The following is a 21,464-nucleotide window of genomic DNA, read 5'->3' as shown; positions in this document are numbered from 1 at the left end:
ATTTGGAAATAAGCAAAAGAAAAAGATGCCAGGCCTCATGCTCAGTAAAACGGTTGTTTCAGCGTGCCACTGTGACAACTGGCATCTGGCCGTTCAAATCTGACATTGAAAAGACTTGTTTTGTTTATTCTTTACAAAGAAAAAGATGTAAATATTTTTGATCTCCATTCAACTAAAAAGATGACAGAACATGATTTTTGATCCATACTGCTCAGCCCTATTGCAGGTTAAGATCACACATGTGATGGCAGCTTTCAAGTGTTTTAATTGCAACTTTATCTTCACCTAAAGAAAGACTTTACTGGATAAAGAAAATGCCCTCTTCTTATAAAGCCTGCTTTTCTGAGATGCAGTAAAAGCAAAGTTGGTGTAAAAGTGTTAAAGACGGATGAGGACTTTAAGAATTTTCTTCAGTGGATCTCCTATGCAGACACTTTGTGTATTTAAGGCAGGATTCCTACGCATTTGTAAAAACCTAATATAAAGCTTTTCAAGATCTTTTAAAGACCTGGACTGACCACAGTTAACAGCACTTTTTGCATGGTAAATCTGAAAAAAAAGAAGATTTCTTAGAACATAGAACAAAGCAGAACTTTCTGGTTTAATGTACTGTTTATATAATTTTTTTAAAATTATATAAACAGAAAGTAATTATTTCTGTCACATTTACTGCCTCTATTCAATCAATAAGCAGTATACTGATATTTATAATAACATAATTAAGTTTAATAAATAAAAATGAGAGTATTTTTTATGAGAGAAACCTGTCAAAATAAGGGGGAGTTGCACAAAGTTTTAGGTGACCAACTTGATAGCCTAGTATTTCACAGCAACGCAAAGTTTATTTAATCACAGTGAGCCATATGATAAGAGAGGGGTGAATTCTGGAGAACAGGCTACTATTTGTTGTGGAAATTCAGTCAGACCTGACAAAACAGAGTGTCAGCTATTGATTTTGACAGCCAGACAACAAAGTATAAAGTACAGATTTCACTAAAATAAGAGGATTAGCTGATTAATGTTAGGCAGAATGACCCTTTAATAAAGTTTCTTTATTAATCAAAACTCTTCAAAAAGCTTAAAAGGCTCAGAAACCCCGACTGTAGCATGCTAACTCTGGCTGTCTCATTCTCTCTCCATGCCTCAGTGACTGGTTTTATAGCATTTCAGATGATTCATCTCATTTTTTTAAAGCTCAATTATCAATACATTTAAAAGAAATTAAAAATGTAATGAATCAAAAGAAATTTAGCTAGAAAAATAAAAATAAATAAAGTCATGTCTTAGTTAAAGTCCCTCTCTAAAATCTAAGACTTCTCATTGGTAAAAATAAGACTTTTAAAGACTTGACACAATTCAGGACTTCTCAAGGTTCTACAAGAGCCCCGTGTAGGGAAAGTGTTTTCCACTGTAGTACTGGATACTCACAGGTGTCTCTGTGGTGGAGGTGGCTGGCTGCTGCAGTGAATGGGGTGAAGGGTCCTCAGTGGTGGGAGGCTGTGGAGGAGGAACAGGAGAAAGGACGGCCATCTGGGCTGGCGTTGGTGCTTGAGTTGGTGTCAGGGGCGGAGCAGGGGAAGAGGGTGCAGCAGTGACAGAGCTGCTCTGAACTTCAACACCATCTCCATTTGTTACCTGAGGAATCTGCTGGCTAATTGTTGTTTTTAGTTTCTGGGAAAAGAATAAGACACAGGAAAAAATGTCACAGACACAAAAAAAACCCATACAAGAAAACACAAAAAGAGGTTAAGCGTCACAATAGACAGTTTTTTTTTTTTCAAAATTTTTTTACAGGCTGTCAAAGTGTCCAATGTTCAAATTCTCTTTTTATCTATAAAGGTTTGTTCAAATAGGGCTGCTTGATTGAGTCCCAACCCTGGATTTGAGCCCAGACTGCCTGCATCAAGGACAACAGCTGCTATATGTCGGGCTTGCACTGTAGACAGAACCTCTAGGCTACAAGTGTCCCAAAATTACTATAATTTAAGACATTAAAAACTCGGTTTTGAGCAAAAGATGAGCTCAGATGTGAGACAAACAAGGTTACCAGAAATTACAAGTACTCGTACAGTTATGTTGAGCTACAGTAATAGGTGAATTTGGCTATTTCATGTGCACTCTACGCTTTACTGTTGGTACATGTGAGATCAGGGTATACAGAAAATCTGACATTAAATTTAATACGGTTTCAAGACCTTTAAAGACCCTCTTTTTCCATTATATGACTCAACTGCATCCTCATTTGGGTAAAAAGAGTTTCAGGTACCCTGCTCCTGCAGCCTAGAATATTCTGCAGGAACAGTTATGTCTTGGGGAGCTGGTCTCTTTAAATTGTTTTGTTTGAAGGCTTTGGAGGAAGATGCATCAGGATGTAGATGTTTTGACTGATGAATTTCTGATCTGTGACTGTGAGGATTGGTTTATCTGTAACTCTGTGAATGTGCTGCTGCTTGTCTTGGCCAGGACACTCTTATAAATGAGATTTATAATCTCAATGACGCTTTCCCAGTTAAATAAATCTAAACAAATAAATAACTTTCTAACCTCTTGCATGGATAAGTTTCAAAAGGGTTCTGTGTCTATAGTAAGACACAAATATAACAGCAGTGAAAATGCAGGTAGCATTTCTTATTGTATGATGCAAATTAGACTTTCTTGGAGCAAAACAGATACCATGAGGAATCTTGAGTGTAAGGACTTTTTTTTTTACTGAAGAGGCCAAAAAGTAGTTTTACCACAATCTAGAAGTACTTATTTACAAGTTTTACACTGCAGTTAAAGCTAAAAAGTAGAAAAGCAAATGTGAATGCACACTTCAGGACACTAAAAATACTCCTTTTGTTTTATTGGTTTTACAGCATTAATGTTTCAATGATCGGTTTACCGTTGCAGCTGATCAGCCATATCGCTGTTTAATTAAGTTGTTTTAGTTTCTATTTTTTTGTTTTCATAAGTCTATGTAGACTGTAATGTCTGTAGTTCAAAAAAAATAAAAAATTTAAAAAGTTATTACTTTTTTTACTTTTTAAAAGCCTTCATTTTAGCTAAATTGATTTATCAACTTTTAATACTTTTTAAGACCCCCCCAAACACCCTCAAACATGATTCTGATCATTCCTAGTGTTCAACTTCCAGGTGAAAATTCCAGCACAGACACTGTGGAGCATGTGCAGACTGTCACGTCCGTTTGGGTCAACTGAGGTGGACACATGTTCGGGCAAATCCATCTCCATCTGCATTACCTTAACATGTTCACATATCTTTTAAAGTCCACTTTGAGAAGGAAATAATGCATCTTTTCCAACCTGTATGTGGACGTATTGAATGATTGCAAACCAATCTGGACTACAATAGACCAACCCTGTTGACTAAATGCAACCTTCAGTAGAACAAAGATGGTGTCATATGGGATTTACATCCTGGATAGGATTAGATATTAAGATTTGAGACCTGACTCACTAGATTACAAATAGCAGCAATGATGATGAACCATTAACCATCTGACAGCTTTGTTTAAAACCTTAAAATACAGTTTTAAAAATAAAAAGTTTCTTCTTAAAGTACTCGGGGAAAGTTGGACTTATTAATAATAGACCTAGCATAAGTTTATAGCAGTTAGTGAACAGACTGAAACCTCTTGCTTCAATGAAGCTACTTAGTTTAGAGCAGTTAGCAGAGACTATTATCAGGGATGCTCACTATACACAGACTATAAATACATCCATATGCTCTTTGTGCAATTATTTTGGTACTCAACGTCTCCCATAGTTTTAAATCTTTCTAAATAGGACTTTCAAATTACAATGGGATCAAGTAAGTGTCAATTTATATTTATAGAAGGCTCCAAATTTTATTCTACAATGGAGAATTGAAATAACCCTGTTTCTAATGCAAACCTTGTAAAAATTCAACACATTCTTAGATGTAATATTTTCTAAAAAACTGATGGACATTCACAGCCAGAAACATTCCCCCAACTATCAAAAACATGTTTCACTGACTCAGACTTTCAACGACAAGCTCAAACACAGCTCATTCACAGGAAGTCAGATCTGTGTCCATGATTCACAGGCCAATTCCTCAAGTATCAAACACAGAGAAACAAGGTGAAAGTGAATGAGCCTTTGGAAGCAGTTACAAAGTGAGAGGGAATACATTTACATGAGAAAACAGAGGAGCACATTATTCTAACAACTACCTTTGCCAGACCAATCTATCTACCAAATTAGTTTATCGTGTAATACCCTTCCAGAAGCTCTTCTGGCAGAAACAAGATATTATTCTCCTGGAATGGCCCATAGAAAGAGGGAAAAGCCAGTCAGATTCATATTTCATCTCTGCCATGGAAACCTCATCAGTGTAATAACCCTCCATCTCATGGGTGTTATTCAACCATCTGCTACTATATTACTTATCTTTATTTTGCAACTAATTAACAGCATAATCTTCTAAATTCAGCAAGTTAATTATCATTATTGTGGTCTTTGCAGCATCATCAGTCCTTGTAAAGTGCCGTCTCCGTGCCCCCTGAGAGCCGGGTGGGGGCGGGGAGCAGGCAGGTTGAGTGTGGGTCTGTTTTCTTGACGCGGGCTCATTAGGTGTTTGCTGATGAGCTGAGTGCGGTGGGAGGTGTCGTGAGTATGAAGAGGGGAGGGGGGGTGGACGCAGGTCAGGCAGGATTCTGCTGAACAAAAGGTTCCATGCAGGGTGAGGCCGCCTTAATGTGCCTCGCTGAGTGTGTGCCAGGATGCCCCCAGCTGGCTCTCGCTGGTAGCCCCCCTCCGGTTGGCCCCGGTGACGGCGTGCTGAGCACAACGCTGTCTACACGTTTGTCATCTCCATACCCCATGATCCCGTACAACACCCCCCTACTCCTCCTCTCCAGTCAGGATCAATCCTTCCCTCCCACAGCACACACACACCTCCTCTCCACAGTTTATCTGTTAATTTCCACAGGCGGAGCATGCTGCGAACACTTACAGGTTCTGTGATCCCTGCTTCATCACTTTGCCACTGAACTCCCACACAACACTTCATATCCCTGCCCTTCAACACTCACGTTTAACACAGGACAAACGGCTACAAGACTTCAATGAAGTACTCTCCCTAAAGAGAAATGTTAGGAGTATTTGTAGCTGGATAATCCTGAGACAGTGGGGCTCAATTGGCTATTTCAAATCAAGCTGTAATTTCACCTCAGGGAAGCATGGCATTGGATTTGTGCCAATGACCACTCTGCCAATATAGGCTCAATTTTTGCGAAGGTTTCCGCTTGCTTTTAACACACTTTTTCTTCTTTTAAAATGATCAATTAAGTCACAGTTTAGGCACCTGCAGCATTAAAAAAAATCCATTTAGTACTGTTATCAGGAACAAAATAAACAATACCCAACCCTACATAAGACCTAAAACTTCAGTCCTTAAAACACAATTTAAAGTTTGAGGAATGAGGATGAACAAATCAAAGTCTTCAGCTGAATGCGGTCTGCTGGTCCTGCCTCAAACTTCACAAACTTGTTCCTACATGAAGCTGATATTCATAGGAAGACATGTACAGCCCATATATTAGGTGTAAATATCAACAGAAATTTGTCATATCTGCTGATACCAGAAGTATCAATTTAAGCTAAAATCTGCTGATATTGACGTCATTCCAATTATATTGATGCATACATATTCATTATTTGCTTAAAGTAATTTCATATTTTGTCTTTTAATAGTCAGAAAATAGTCTAGTGACATCTATAGATGTTTTATTTTTGAGTCCAACACTCGAAACCCGAAGAGCATGCCATCCCAAACATTGTCACGCTACGGCTCAATCTAAGACCTGAAATCCTCTGAGGCCCACAAAAACCAGACTCAAATATTTACCTTTTATTTATCATATCTATCTTTCATAAACAGGAAATGGGGAGTCTTGGATTTCAGATACATTAACATTACTCGATTACAGTCAATGAGCCAATGACATTAATGTTGTTTTGATCAGGAATCTGCAAAGTCAACTGAAAACAAATTTTCTTTTCTAATTATTCCTCTCTGTAAATGCACCTTATGGCCCAGCAAATGTTGTCTTAATATTAAGTATTTTATAATTATTTACAATGTAGTAAAAAAATATTCTATGGTATTTAGTTGCTGTAAATGACCTCTCATTACCCAGCTGGAGTACAGGTGGGGCCCACCCAAGGTGTCAAGTCCTCACTTTGGGAAGAGTTTCCGTGGAGGTTTTGTGTACCTAAATAATTTTCTTAAGATCAAAAATTATTTAAATCCTTTTCTGGGGGAATCAAAACTTGCATTCTCATTTTAATGTGCTGATTTCTCAAAGTGTAAAAAAAACAATCAAAATTTACACGTGTCATGGAGAAAAAACATGTATTCATGCATGTGAATTTAGGGTCTATAATGACATGCTTGTCATGCTGCTTTGTTTAGTTATGTTTAATTCCATATACCACACAAACTTCAATATTCTTTGTGAATAATTTAAGTTGCTGAAAATGTTCAGGTATTTGGATCCTGATTGCTTATTCAAGAGGTGGTGGTGGATCTTTAGTCTAAACCAGTGGTTCCAAACCTGGGGTCCAGGCACCCCTAAGGGGGGGACGCCAAAGATTTCAGGGGGGAGTGTGGGAGTCTGTCTGCTCTGATGTTGCTAAAGTTAGACGTACATATATTTTTAAAATCATGATTAGAAACACAATGTATTAGGCCTACATATAAGCTGAAAAACATGAAGAAAATTTTTGTGCAAAAACATCAACATCTTTGGGGGGAAAAAAAGAAATTTTAGAGGTTATAAAGTCATATATTTACAATCAAACTCAGACTTTCCAGCATTCAAAAAGTCAGAAATTTCAAAGTTTAAAAAGGTTAAAATTTGGCACCAAAAACTAAAAAATTTCAAGTTTTAAAACCCAGAATCTACAACAGTGTAAAGAAAAAAAAAAATACAAGAAATGTGAAAATGTGGTTTGGATTTTTGACTCTATAGTCTAAAAAAATTCAAAGTTTTGGTTCAAGTACATTAACAATTTTTAAAGTGATCCTCTTTATTATACACATCATAATAATGGATAGTTTATACAAAGATATTTTGTAAGAACAAATGTATGTAGGCCTATTATATTGGGTTTTTTTTCCAATAAAAACAATTAAAATTGATGGTTAATTTTTCCATGTGGGTCTTGGGGGGGCTTCGCCGAGTTATGAGTTGGGGGGTTGGGAACTGCTGGTCTAGACCAGTTGAGAACCACTGATTTATGCAATGCAGTGAAAATGTTCTATTTCAAACTTCCCTTACCTAAAGAAGCTTTGTATCGTTCTGTTTCTACTGGAATTTTAAATGAATTTAAGTAATAAAAACAAGTTAATGAGCTTGTAAAAGCAGCTCTCTATTTGTAAAATACAGTCAATCTAAAAAAGTGAAATAGTACATGTATATAATAGTACTGAGGACACATCTTTGAACACCTCACCGCCAGCCTATCACTAGTGCCCTCCTCTGGTGAAGGAAAGCAACAGCTCCCTCATTGTTCAGCTCACTTATTACCCTGGTCGTTATTATGTCTCAGATGGGAAATAACAGATTCAATATGGAGATAACATTTGATGTGAAAGAAGAGATAATTAATACCAGCTTTGCTTCTGATTGGGCGGGCTGTGGTTGTGGTGGTGGCTGTGTTTGTGGCGAGGGAGGTCCTGGGATCCCGGGGACATTAGGCACTACGGTGACAGGTCTGACAAGCTGACAGCAGAGACACAGAGACAGATCAGCACAGAGAAAATTAGTCTTTGGTGGTAAAAAAGGCACGCGGTGCCCCCCACCCCCCACCCCACCCCACAAGACAAACACACACACACATATGAAGCCACGGTGGGCTTTCTGTTTCCTCATATCTCAGCCTCATTAGGTTGGATGGCCTGTTATTTTGTGGAGGCAGCGCCACATGGAGATGCAGAGTGCACGCTAATGAACCTCTGCCTGCCTGCGTGAGAGCATATGGACAGGGAAGCTGAAGAGAGGATGGAGAGACACGAGTCGGAAGGCCAGAGCCAGGCCTCCTCTCTCTGCAGCTGACAATGAGACGGAGGGAGAGAAGAGGGGGGCGAATGATCGAGTGAAAAGGAGGCCCACTGGTGGCTCGTGTTCTCCATCTACTTTTGGCCTCCTTTACTTGTCACCAGCTTTCCCGATCCCTAAAGATTTGGAAGAGAGAGGTTTTTTTCCCTGCTGTGCTGCTATCAGGAGATAATCATCTGCTGCTCAGTGTTCCACACAGACAATCAGGACTCACACGACAAGCTTCCACATGGGGGAGTTCAAAACAACACCAACAGGACCTTCATTTACAACTAATTTACAATATTAGACACTGTCATGGGCTGCAGTTGTAATTGGTTTGCAAAACATATTAGCAGCATCATCTATCTGCTGTGCCAGGAATCAAGAGTGTTGATTCTAATTGTACAAGGACAAATAGCAGCGAAGGATCCTGGACAAGAGCCTGCTGAGACTCTGCCAAACACTATGTCTTTGCCACAGTCGTGCTCTAAAGTCCATTATTTCGCTCAACCTCCACAACTCGACTTCAGCTGCCAAATCTGAGGTGCCAACATTGTAAATAAGCCCTCTGTCCAAGTAGGGTGAAGGAAATATTTGGTATTAATGATATCACAACAGCAAAGTGTAGTCTGAATGTCATTTTAGATGGGTTTATACATGAAAATACATTTGCAACCTAAATATGAGTAAGAAACAGTAAACTTGTGTCCAGCAGAGCATGCAGTAATTCGACACAGTCCAGCAGTTTTGTTATTTTACACACAGGACTACTATAATCATGTAAGTTACTCCGCTGGAGGAAAAAATACTGTGGTTCATTAGAAAGTTATTTCATGACCTTGGAACAACAAGTACTAAACAATACAACCTCGAGGTTTATTTGAGGGCAACTATGAAACGTGTATTTTGATAAAGTTAACAGATTTTTGAAATTTTAAAATAATAGGTGAGGATAGAATAGAAAATATTGACAAAGTGGTACCTCTTGTCTCTTTGCTGGCACTGGCCTTTGAGCTTGTTTCATGTTTAATTTAACCCTTCAAGCCCTAACCTGCTTTTAACCATTTTGTCTCACCTGGACTTATTGTCTGAAAAAGCTTGTAAAACATCAACCCTGTGGTGAACAGTTGAGCATTTAACATCCTTTTTTGGACAATCTGGGCTTTAAGAGCATGTGTGCTGAAGTAAAGTCACTTGAACTAAAAACTATGGGACTATAGACAAAAGAAAAAACTAAATGGAATTCAAAAAATTTAAGAGATATTTGCACACACGTGTTGTCCCATCTCTTAGGGACCCAAAAGTGTAAAAAAAAAAAAAAAACTTCTTTGACAAAAAAAATCTTTAAAATGTGCACATATTTACAAAAAAAGTCCTTGCACTTTTCTGTATTGGCTCCATTTTTGCCATTACTAAAAGGGGCTCCTGTCTGCAGAGAAATAAGCCCTCTTCTCTCCATTATGAGCTATTGAGGCCATCTCCTGCATGATCTGCACAGCCATAGATATGCAGTTTGACAAAGCATGACATGACGACGGGGCAGCCTACAATTGGTTGTCAAAGCCCTGGCTGTTACCTTGCAAAGCCAGCGGCAGAAACAATCAAAAAGGACTGAAAAATGGGTTAAAAAAACATTCAATATTACACAAACTTGTGTGGATTTAATCTTTTAATACCTCAGAAATTCACCCAAGTTCCAGGCTCACTAGAAAATCTTCTGTAAGGGCTACAAAGGCATGGATAGCATCGTTGAAACGGCACAAAGAATAGCTTCAATGGGGAAAAAAGTGGCGACTATTTATGGTTCAAAAGTTACTTAAATTTTAATAACCTGTGGTTCTTCTTGTCGTATAAGAAAGCAACAGTCTCAGATGCTTTCCAGTCAAATATCTCACTAACCAAGAATCTCTGCTGTGGCACATGTAGAAAACAAAAGTTTGATTTTTAAATGTGATGTTCAGAACTTCACCTGACACCTTCCCCCTGGTGGAAGTTTCAGACAATAAAATCCTTTTATAGAAATAATCTGATCTGTCACTGGTAGTCTTGTACATTATTTTAGGGCATAAAGAGGTAACAGTATTAATTCCAGCCTCTTAAAAAACTTAAAAATCAGTGTTAATATTGAAGTATATGGCTGTTTCTCTCATCATTTCTCGTCTTGACCAAAATGTAAGTTGAAGACTTTCCGCTAAACGGACCTTAAGGGGAGGGTTTTTTTTAACCAGAATGCAGACAAGTTGTATTTCCAAGCAAATGAAAGTGACTAATCCTTAAAATGCTGGAAAACACATGCATATATACTTCCTATAAGACCTTTGGAACTATCTGCTCCTAAAGCTCATGTAAAAAGATTTAAAGCCCTAGAAAAGCTTCTTAAAAACCCTCAGTCCCTCAGCAATCAGGGGATCACCCTCTTAAATTCCTCTTTAACTTGCATACACTGAAACAGAAGACTTATCAGAACACTCACAGGGATCGTAGTTGGTATATGTACACTTGAGCTTGTAATAGATGCAGGTATAGCGACTGGCATGGTCTGACCGTTAGGCAGCTGTAAGAGCACAGGGAAAGTACCAGACACCGGGCTGAGGGGGACAGAAAAAAAGCCAGTGAGAAATGCGACAAAGAAATTTATTATTAACATGTATAAAAGAATATGTCACAAGTAAATAGCAAATATGGAAACAGATCATGACAAACTGAGCAAAAAAGAATGGAAATAAAGTGTAACTAAAACAAACCCAACTTAAAATGTACCTGTTGACGTACCGTTTACTGTTGCCATATTTGACCCCAATATGACATCGGACTTGCCCAGATAAGGACTTCTGATTTGTTAGAAAACACTGGATTTTCATGTTTGTTTGGCTTTTGAACATTTATATCCAATTTTATCCTCCCTAGATGAAGCGTGACTTTCACTCTGGATAACTGCTCTCAAAGGCCTGAGGAAAGTGTTAGATCATAGTGGATCTATTTACTTTTGTTGTACTCAGTGACATACTAGACATTTATTTACACCCTCACGGGTTTTATTGCAGCTATTTGTGAGCATAAATGACTATCTGACTTTTTTAGAGGTAAATGATTGAAAATGTTTGAGGTAAAACTTGTCTGGGACCCAGCTTCCTTTTTTCCCACTCCTGAAATTCAATGAGAGCTACTAGTCCATATTTGAACAATGTCGATGCTGATCATGAGGCCAGAACTTAAAAATTTAGTCCAAGAAAAGTGCAAATAAATAAAGAACACAAGCACATGCCTTGTGAAAGTATGACCACATCAACACAAACTGCACAAATTGAAATAATCAAAAATAAGAGATGACTATGATTTTTAAAAATGGACATTTGGAGTTACTTACACTATAGGCCTATTAGTGGCTGGGACTTGGGTAATAACAGAGCTAGATGTTGGTGATGGGAGAGCTTGTTGTATTACAACACTAGCCTCTGAGGTTGCTAGAAGTACATTGGGAACTTGGAGGGATGCAGGATGGACTATAGTGGAAGTTGGCAGTGAGGCTGGCTGCAAAGATATTTCCTGAAAACATCATACAAAACCTTAGCTGCAGGAACTGTTTAATCAACAGATTATACTTAGAATTCTAATATTAAAATGATGGCCAGATATGACTTTACTCTTCTCAATATTAAGATAAAAAGAGCAAAACAAGAAGAAAACAAACACATAGGTTAAGTCATCCAATATCTCCAATTATTTTTTATTTGTAATAATTTTGTGCAGAAATGTTAGTAATGTTTCACAGCATTAAAACACAAGAATCATCCTCTTAGCCAAATTAAATCAAACAAATTACTAAATTCATATAAAGCCCAGTAAAACTTTCATTCAAAAGAAAGACAGGATTTAAAACTCCCTGTGAAAACTAAAAGACAGCCTGGCTTTACCTTGTCATCGTTTGTTGTAGACTCAGGGTGAGGCAAAGGGCTGTCTCGATGTGCCTCCATCGCTGTGGGCTCTTCAATTTTGTTGCGTATGATAGGTGTTGCAAGAGGTGACAAATCCAGCGGTAACTACAGAAAAATAACTTTCAGTAAAAAGGCTGACAATAGTACAATCACAAATAATACAATCCGCTTGCAGGTAGCATAGCCACAACCTTTTTAATGTCATCTTCTGCTGCTTTTTTGAAGTCATGGTCAAATGGACTTGCAAGTTCATTGAAGAGTCCGACCTCTTCACAGTTCTTTAGAAATCGGGTCGGAGTTGGGGTTTGGTCTGCAGGGAAGGAAAATCATTAGGCAAACACTTTGATATAATATCAAATAACATAAAAAACTGGGTGCTTACCAGCAATGATGACACTGTCAGTCCTTGCTGGGCCAAACTTCAGTGTCATCTCATGTTTGTGTTTGTGGACAGCCAAGTGATCTTCATTTGTAAACCTCTATGTCCGAAGAGAGGGAACAGACAGAAAAGTGAAAATGATCAGCTTAGACCTCTCTATAACTGACACGAAAACACTAAACATCATCATCTATGAACTCTAAGATTTTAGTTGCAGTGCTGTTTATAAATTCATGTTTTTCTTGGATTTGATTATGTTAAGTGTACCTGATTTTCACAGGGCCATCTTCTACACAATTTTAACAATAGTAAGTTAACAATAGTTAGTTTCCCAAAAGGGTTTTCCCGGCACTTTTAACACTCACTACCTATGATTCTCAAGCACTGAAATAAAAGAAAAATCAAAATGTCCTGTGATGAATGAGCACAAGTCCCTTCCAAATAATGAAAAACCTTTTCCCCTATCATGTAGGGCACTGGCTCTCAACATGGGGTTGGGAACCCCAGGGGGCCATGAGACAATGAGAGGGGGTCACGAGATGCCTCCAAAAAAACAAAGAATATTTTCAATTGATTTAAAATTGTGTATTTGACCCATTTTTATAAGAATATCTTTGAAATGTAAGTCTGCACACACATATTTTTGCACGTCTGTGTTCTACTATGCTTCAACCACCTCCAGGTACAGTGGGGGTTCCTGATCTATGGCACCTTTATTTTGGGGGTCAGTCTGAGAACTGACTGATGTAGGGCAACTCAGCTCTACAATACCATTAGGTCTTAAATTTCAAAGACGTATAGGAACTGTTGCATTTCTCTAATAGGGCTACTTTAAGAAACTAAGCCAAACTAAATCCATAAATATGTAATTCCTCTATAAATATTAACCTCCAGGTTTGGGCATGGGCTAACTGACTTTAATACACTAAAATCTTGGCTTGGCGCATGTTCAAGTGCGCAAGAGCTGACAAGATGGGAATTGCAAACATTTTCCATGGGTCAGCCCCAGACTCCCACAAAAGCCCATGTTTTTAAGAAGTCCCATCTGGATTAAAAAAATGCATTACAAGTTAATTAATCTTCATTTAACCTGTGATATTAACAAAAAAATGCAAGCATCTAGCTTTACGTAAATACGTTTAATTTTGTTGTCAATTCATACTTTTTAAATCACAAGAAATCGGGCGTCATCCTCAATTAAAACACAAAAATAAAGAGTGATGTTATCTTTACTTTGCTCCATTCTATATTTGAAAACACAAAATAACACAGTACACATAGACTATCAACACCCCATGTGTTGCATTGTGGGTTTTTCCAAATTAGTAATAAAAGCTTCTTAGACAACCACGATTAGCTGAACTGTTGGCTGATAAAATGGTAGAGATGATGGATAAGGTGGTGGATTTCAAATCTGGGATATTCAGGCAATATTCTCCCATGATGCCCTTGGGCAGTGTTTACATGCGTTTCAATGAGTTCAGATGTTGACTGTCGTATGGAGATCACTCCTGAAATTTCTTTGTTCATGTTTCTGATGGATTATTGCTGTTCTGAGGTTTAACACTATTGCACCATGAGTGAAGTGAGGACTTCCTGACAGTGAGCTGACCACCTGTCTGAAGCCTTCTGTGTGTCAATGCCTCAATGTGAGGTGAAATCCAGGAAGGGTAAAAAGAACACCAAGGTGCCAGTGTTAATTTTGACAGCACTTTTTAATTTAGTTTTAGTTATAGTCTTTTGCCAAAAATATATTCTAGTTTTAGTCATAATTTAGTCATTAAATTGTTTTGGTTTTAGTCTAGTTTTAGTTGATGAAACTTCCCAACATTTTAGTCAACAAAATTTACAGTAAATTTAGTCGACTGATTGGATCTCTCCCCAACTTACCCTGCCACCATGCAGCAAAAGCAGTTGTGATTGGAACTCCCTCGTATCTCATCCCACCTTTCCACACAGCCAAAGTAGCTGTGATTTGACATATGCCTAACTTGCCCCTACTTTCTACATGACGAAATTAGGTCTGATTGGATAAAGGCTCTGTCAAACATTTTCATTTCATTTTTATTTGTTGACTAAAGTGTCAACTAATTTTGTTTTAGTTTTTTCCATGTGCACTTGTTATTAATAGTTACTGTCTCATTTTCGTCAGGGGAAAAAAGGCTATTAATGAAAAACTATAATGAAAATAATTAGTCAAAAAAATTAACACTGCAAGGTGCATCTCAATATATCTCACGAATTCCTACAGTGTTAAGGATACCAGAACTACTTAAAATAAAGACTAGTTTTGTCAAATCTACTTTAAAAAAGATGGTTTTGTTATTTGGATTTTTTCTTGTTTATTAATAAAAAAAAATAGTTTATACCAAGATTAATCTGGTTTGAGCTACATTAGAAATGTATACAAAAAAGTGGCAATGTTTTTGAGTAGATCTGTATGGATACTTTTATAAGTGGTGTGTACACATTCCAATATATAATAAGATCAAACTTCTCATTTTAAGTATAAACTTTCCTTATGAAAGTTTTCTTTCCATGAAGTAGTACCTCATCTATGCAGCATAAGGCATGAACTAAATGCCACTTACACCAGATGTCACTGCACTGTAAAACTACTGTCTGGTTTCTGGTGCTGCAATCTATGTAATACTGTGCACTATAATTGATAGGACCGTGGAGGCTTATATTCAGGACTATTTGACATAGGGGCACAAAGAGAAGATAAAAGAGAGATGACCTACCTGTCCACACCCAGGAGCAGTGCACTGGAAAGGTTTATCATCACTCATATTAAGGGTTTCCTAGTGTCACCCTGAAAATAAACATGACAAAGCAACAAAACAAAGTCAAAATCAGACCAGTAGATGCAGAAGAGTCGATGGTTAGCTATTTTTGATGGATGGAGTTTGGGTCCTTTTAGGATGCAGAGTTGACATTGTGGGGATAGGAACAAAAACCATCCATTGTACAAATATGATATAAAATAAGTTTAGACAAATTAATAATGGCACTGTGAAGCTCTTAAAAAGGGCAGCAAGAAATTTGGACAAAGGCTATCGATGATGGGCGTTTGCGGTGCTTGTTTACATCTCAGTGTCATAATAAAGCCCTGTTCTCGTTCAGTTTGCTCTGGTCCGAATACGCGAGTGAAGACTACGGACTCCTTCCTCCACTGACTCGTCTGCTTTTGCGTTTTAATATGAATAAAATATAATATGAATGCTCATCAATAAAGGCTCCACAACAAACAAACACCGTTATTAACACACTGTGAGCATCTGCTCCAGTCGCTTCCATGGAATAACGTTAGCCTGAGCACTGCGTTAACATACAACCGTCGCCATATTTGGATCTAAATTTCACAGTTAACAGAAGAAATGTCAACGTTTCTTTTGAGACCGTTTTATTGTACCGGGGGGAAAGACCCACAAATCGCCGCATATGATACATTTAACAAGAGCTTAGTATCCATACGCTGTCAGTTTCTGTGGTCACTTACCCCTCAGCCACAACCCTTGATTTCCAAAATCCCACGTCTGTACGCAACTATCGCGAGAGCGGAGTGAGTACTTCCGTAAACGTCACGCACAGTCAGGGCATGAATCTTTCTGGTTTTTTGGACAATATTTTTAGAAGATTCCATTTAGGATCACATTGAATACTGTATATAGACGGGAATGTCTATGTTTAATGCATTATTTTAATAATACATAACCCTGACATCGTACTATTGTGTTGTATTGTAATATTTTTGTGTAAATACATTTTTGAAGCATAATTTAGTACTGTTAGGGTTTAATGGCTTTCTTCCATTCAGTTTTTTAAAAATGTAAATATGTAGCACCATTTATTAATTTTTGGGTAGGATATTTTTTACCGTAGGTTCATAACGTTTCCCAGTTTCAAATTTCAGAAGATCTAAATGTACATATATCTGGATGAGAAAGTAGCACATCAAGTTGATTTCCAGTGCAATTTGCATATCTGTCAATACATTCCCCTTCAAAAAAAGTTAGCCTTTTATGTTTGCATCTATTTGCAAGGCTTAATGCAAAATTATAGATGGATTAATTTTGTAAAATTGCATTATAAAATGGCTAGTAGTAATTGCATTTTAGAAACTGGTGGTACATTTTGCCTTTATTCAACCTTTGTATATATTTTGGCATTTTTGCCTTCACTCGATAGGACAGCTGAAGACAGACAGGAAACACTGGGAGAGTGAATGAGGTGGGTCAACGACCACAGCCCCCGCCTATGGGTGCCCACTCTACCTACCATTTTTAATCAAGCTTTCTAAACCGTCAACTTCACATTTATTTGGTTAACAATGGTTAAATGTTAAAGTCCAGGTATGCAACTCTTGATTTTTGCTTGTACAGCAGAGCAGCAGTCATTATTTTGTAAAATAATCTAGGCAGTAAAATTAAAAAAGCCAAAAGCTTTCACAAATGACACCCAATGTAAGGTTTTGTCAGACAGAACCAATTCAGAAATCCACACTTTCCCAGAGTAGCTGGAAGGCAATTGAACATTTTTGTTGATACTTCGGATGTTCAGTTGCAGAATTAAAAAAAGTCAAAACCCAATAAATAACTGAATTAAATCGTCTATATTTATTCAATGCCATTTACAAAAGCAAGCATTACTTGCTGCCTAATTACAGTACTATTTAACTGCAGTTGAACCAATAACTCCTGAAGGTGGACCCCAAAAAGCTTGTATGTGATGCTCTGAGAAAACAAGGCTGATTCATGGCAGGTATTAGCAGCTGCTTCACAGGAAAGATGACATTCATGAAAACTGACTGCTTTCGGTTGTGTTAGCAAGGTACTCCAGACATAAAAGTTTCCGCCATAGTTAAATAGTCAAATACATGTATTTTAATTACGTAATTTCTTACATTTGTACAATACATGTTTTGCTTATTTCGACAGTGTCTGAAAGACTTGAAAATGTACATTTCCTTGACAGCAACACGGAACAATTTTGGTAGCCACAATAAAATATGTAGTCACATCTGTAATGAAAGTTGTTTGACAGCAGTTTTACATAGCAAACAGGATAAGGAAAGCAACCATCAGACAGAACAGTCCCATGGCTTCAGACAGGGCAAATCCCAGGATGGCATATGAGAACAGCTGCTGCTTCAGAGATGGGTTCCTGCAAACAAGGATAAACCGTCAATGCCTCGATGACAGAAGTACACAAAGGGAAAGAATCAATCCAGGTGAATATCAGCATTGTCTGTGAAAACAAACCTAGCATATCCAATAATGAGACTGCCGAACACTGTCCCAATACCAGCTCCGGATCCAGCAACTCCGACTGTGGCAGCTCCAGCTCCGATGAACTTGGCAGCAGTGTCAATGTCCCTGCTGACAGCACTGGTCTGGAAGCCCCTCAGTGTGACCTGAGTGAGAGGGCTCTGTGGCATCACAGCAACACTGCTCTAGAACCAGAGGACAAAAACATGTCAATTTCACCTTTATAATCATGGCATAAGAAAAAAAATACAGCTAGTTTCACAACTGTTAACGCGTGAATCAGAATGTCCTGTATGTCACCGTTTTAGCTGATGTTTTATAATTACTGTATTCATTGTTTATTTTGTTAACTGATCAAGTTTGAGCAGGTTTGATTTTTGAATCTGTGACCAGGTCTCCCTCGAAAAACATCTCAGATCTAAATGAGACAAACTGGGTTAAATAAATGTAAATAAAACAATTAAAAAAGAAATAAATAATAACTCCAATCATCAGAGTAGTTTTCCACGTTTGACCACCAAGACTACCTCATTTAACTTTATAGCTTTCCCTTATTTCAAAGAACAAACTGAATATTCTATTGTTCTGAAAAGCATTAATAAAAGAATTGGCTTGATTTTGTGTGAGGCTCTATTCCAAGTTGATGAAACAAATATGATTGCCACAATGCAGTATGCACAGTAAATCAAGATCCAGTGGGTCAAACTCACAAGCAAAGTACGTGGTAATCTGATGTTTGAAGTCCTACTAGAATGCTTCATGTCTCCTTACCTCTGTTTTGGTCTCAGGCCTGGACAGCACAGAGGCAGACAGGGGTCTGTAAAGAGCCCGGGAACCGGCACGGACCTGTAGCAACAGCACAGATATAAAAGCACAGATTTGGATCAACAGCATGGACACAAACTCACTGAGACAAACATTGGTGCAAACTCTCTCTACTCTGCAGACAAATGAATAAGTGGAAGGCACCTTGAGTGCCACTTTGTCTTTAGTGTTATTCAATGCTGTGCAAACTTCAGATGACCTGTGGCCTTTACTGCTCTGGGAGTACAGTGTGTGCTGTCAAAGTCATTCATGGTTAGCTACAGGCTTTGTTAACCTGTTATGCTAGAAAACCACAAAAAAATGTTGCTTGAAATATTGTAAAGTAGTGGTTCTTTGCAAGTACAGGTAGTTAGCCTACAAGAGCTACTAGAAACAGAAATATGACCTTGGAGTCTGACAATCCACATAGACTGACCACTTTATTAAGGCAAAGGATTAAACAATAGACAATGAAGCTAGAGGGGTATCAAAATTAAACGTTTGTGTGAGGATTTACAGGTGAACTCTGCACTAGATTTAGCTAACACAAGCTATAAATGACCTTAAGCTAGCAGTAATAATCGAAAACGATAGCTTTGAGCAATGCAAAATTGAGAGATGCAGTCCGTAGAATACACCCTAAATGCATTCCCCTTAATTATCAACAAACCACGGTGCAACCATTAATAAGTCTGTCATACTGTGTTCTAGCATTAGCCAGTTAGCCTGTTGGCCTACTCTGCAGATACCCTTGCCAGTCAGATACAGTCAAGTTCAATCAGAGGCCCACCGGAATTATTGGTCATAATAAGACAGCCGTACACAAACTCAGTGCATGCAAACACACAGATGAAACAAACTCACCAGAGCCGGCGTGGAAACGAACTTTGCACAGGCGTACATTTTCTGCTTTAGGGAGTTTTAACCGGTTCGGTCAAATCTGGTTGAAGCCCGGGTCTCTCTGAGGAAGTTAGACCGGAGAGAATTAAGGTCAAACGGGTGTAAAAATGCTCCACAGAGAAAATAAAGGCACTCATATGTACATTCACAGCCATTCTGCATGCTATCCTCACGTATGCGCTGCAATGTGAAGTTAGATGAGAGGATGAAAGGGGATTTCTAACGATACGCTTCTCATTCAAACTGCCATTACACACTTACCGACTGCAGAGGTCGAACCACAGTGGAAGAATGCGCATGCGCGATGTGATGTATGTAGAGGAAGGAGAGACCCGGATGATGACAAGGGAAGGTCATTTCACGGAAACTTTATTGAACACAATCACGTTGACAATGTTCATTCATAAAACTAAAAGTTCTTTTATCACGCGCTTTGTGTTAATTGGTGGAAACTCTTTTGCTGTCTGATTCTTTATAAAAGAAGGTAAAATAATGTAGTTTCATGGGTGTACAGAGACTTGGAGCTTCCGTTTGTGTTACTTAACATTGTTGGTGACCTTAATACAGGAGACTGAATGGATCCTGACTGTAATTAAGGAGTAGATGAGCAACCAATGAGTAAACAAAGATAAAAACTATTCTTAAATGATATGTCAGGACATATTTCCTTAACAATTCCCGCATAAAGAGGAAAAAAGCAATAACCTTGTCCAAATACATATCAACTACATTGTAGGCAAAAGCATTAAATATATACTTAATAGTTTCCAGAAATGATCATGGGCACTAACAGCTCCTCAGGCAGTTTCTTGCAAACATAAATACTCAAAGGAGCCCCAAAGCCATGGAAACAGCCCACACCTCTAGTATTCATTCACTCTAGTTTGAGGGACATCTACAAAGCACTGTGTGCAGAGGTTAAAAAACTCCACTGTGTCATCTGTAAATTATGGCTATCATTGTTAACATTCACACCACTGGTATCAAGACACAAGTTTGGGTCTGTGCGTCATAAGCAGAGAAGGAGATGAACGACACCTGGCTGCTTTTTTGTCTGTTAGTGGTCATGTTGATAATAAAAATGTATATTTCTCACCTTAGTCTTTTTTTTTTTGCAATCTATTTCTTAATTTAATGCTTTAGTGGAGCCTGTTTATAAGAAAATTAGCAATTAATCAAACCAATAAAAAAATCATCTGTTTCAGAATAAATCTCTTACCTCTGAGACTCGTGAGTGTCTGGGGCCCAGGGGCAGGTTGGTAATCTAGCTTTAAGCCCGTGTGCACCAGCTCTTCAAATTGCTTCATTGAGGATTCAAACAGACCCCTGCAGGTTTTTTTGGGGCTCCATAGTCAGTGTAGTATTTGTTCAGTGGGATTAGACTCCAGGATGATCAAGATGTCTATGTCCAGTGAAAACAAGAGCTAAATTTCAAGGGAAGGTGTTTTATATACATACATACATACATACATACATACATATATATATATATATACACACTCATATAGGGTGTACCATGCCTCTCCCTCTCTCTCTATATATACACACACATATATATATACATATATAAATATGTAGTTTATTTTAATGACAAAAGATGAAAAAAAATGCCTGAAAAGTTCTCACCATTTACATGTATTTGGAATTTAACTTCAAAAGCTCCTCACTAAGGGAAATTCCACGGTGTGTTTACATCTTTTTTTTTTTTTTTTTGCAACTTTATACTTAACTGCAGAGGCCTTTACTGCACTTTTAATTCTACAGTTCTTTTTCTCTTCATCTGTCTGCATGTAACATGCCATTTCGGTTTAAAATGTTCAATACTTAACATGACTTTTAAAAACAACACATTTCCAAAGTTTTCCTTTTTCACAAAAAAAGAGGAGTACTATTTAGCCAGGGTTGTTTTTCTGAACATTTCATATGGAGGTATTATTTGCTAAAGTTAAAGATAAGACAAAAACACCTTTTCTAAATTAACAATTAACTCAGGAATCAAACAAAAGATCTGTTTTTTTCTGCATGTGTTTTTCACCAATAAAATTCAGTGGTGGACAAAATGACAGTCCAAGAAATATTTTGCTAAAATATGTCAGTCGCCCCTT

The 21,464-nt window shown here is 37.8% G+C and overlaps 2 protein-coding genes across 4 annotated transcripts in view; both read right to left on the bottom strand.

Annotated features, from left to right (window-relative positions):
• atf2 (activating transcription factor 2) overlaps positions 1 to 15,941 on the bottom strand; it is a 30,395-nt gene extending 14,454 nt beyond the window's left edge. Inside the window, exons 1-9 of one of the 2 annotated variants that reach the window (XM_041807784.1) lie at positions 15,888 to 15,941; positions 15,130 to 15,200; positions 12,389 to 12,485; positions 12,198 to 12,316; positions 11,986 to 12,111; positions 11,439 to 11,617; positions 10,545 to 10,659; positions 7,643 to 7,753; positions 1,429 to 1,671 (exon numbers count right to left, since the gene is read on the bottom strand). In XM_041807784.1, coding sequence (XP_041663718.1) covers positions 1,429 to 1,671; positions 7,643 to 7,753; positions 10,545 to 10,659; positions 11,439 to 11,617; positions 11,986 to 12,111; positions 12,198 to 12,316; positions 12,389 to 12,485; positions 15,130 to 15,177 — 1,038 coding nt within the window. In that variant the 5' untranslated portion in view covers positions 15,178 to 15,200; positions 15,888 to 15,941. The remainder of the gene's footprint in view (positions 1 to 1,428; positions 1,672 to 7,642; positions 7,754 to 10,544; positions 10,660 to 11,438; positions 11,618 to 11,985; positions 12,112 to 12,197; positions 12,317 to 12,388; positions 12,486 to 15,129; positions 15,201 to 15,887) is intronic. The other variant, XM_041807785.1, reaches the window with a different exon arrangement.
• Positions 15,942 to 17,248: 1,307 nt separating this feature from the next.
• On the bottom strand, positions 17,249 to 19,711 carry atp5mc3a (ATP synthase membrane subunit c locus 3a). 2 transcript variants are annotated; one of them, XM_041807855.1, is made up of 5 exons: positions 19,621 to 19,711; positions 19,324 to 19,420; positions 18,427 to 18,501; positions 17,650 to 17,840; positions 17,249 to 17,551 (listed from the first exon to the last, which is right to left on the bottom strand). In XM_041807855.1, exons 2-5 carry the CDS (start codon positions 19,360 to 19,362, stop codon positions 17,437 to 17,439), a joined length of 420 nt encoding a protein of 139 aa, XP_041663789.1. In that variant the 5' UTR covers positions 19,363 to 19,420; positions 19,621 to 19,711; the 3' UTR covers positions 17,249 to 17,436. The 2 variants fall into 2 exon arrangements, with proteins under 2 accessions (XP_041663789.1, XP_041663791.1); XM_041807857.1 differs by having other exon boundaries at positions 19,533 to 19,635.
• Positions 19,712 to 21,464: the final 1,753 nt, after the last annotated feature.

This window comes from Cheilinus undulatus, linkage group 15 (genome assembly GCF_018320785.1).
Source record: "Cheilinus undulatus linkage group 15, ASM1832078v1, whole genome shotgun sequence".
Classification (NCBI taxonomy): Eukaryota; Metazoa; Chordata; class Actinopteri; order Labriformes; family Labridae; genus Cheilinus; species Cheilinus undulatus.
This window is presented reverse-complemented; position numbering and strand designations above follow the sequence as displayed.

What these genes read in the sequence shown, in the direction of transcription:
- atp5mc3a (XM_041807855.1), bottom strand. Translation starts at nt 19,362, where the DNA reads ATGTACGCCTGTGCAAAGTTCGTTTCCACGCCGGCTCTG. An exon ending in GGCCTGAGACCAAAACAGAG is followed by an intron (nt 17,841 to 18,426) that starts GTAAGGAGACAT and finishes CTCTGGTTCTAG; the next exon opens with AGCAGTGTTGCTGTGATGCC. An exon ending in CTCATTATTGGATATGCTAG is followed by an intron (nt 17,552 to 17,649) that starts GTTTGTTTTCAC and finishes CCTTGTTTGCAG; the next exon opens with GAACCCATCTCTGAAGCAGC.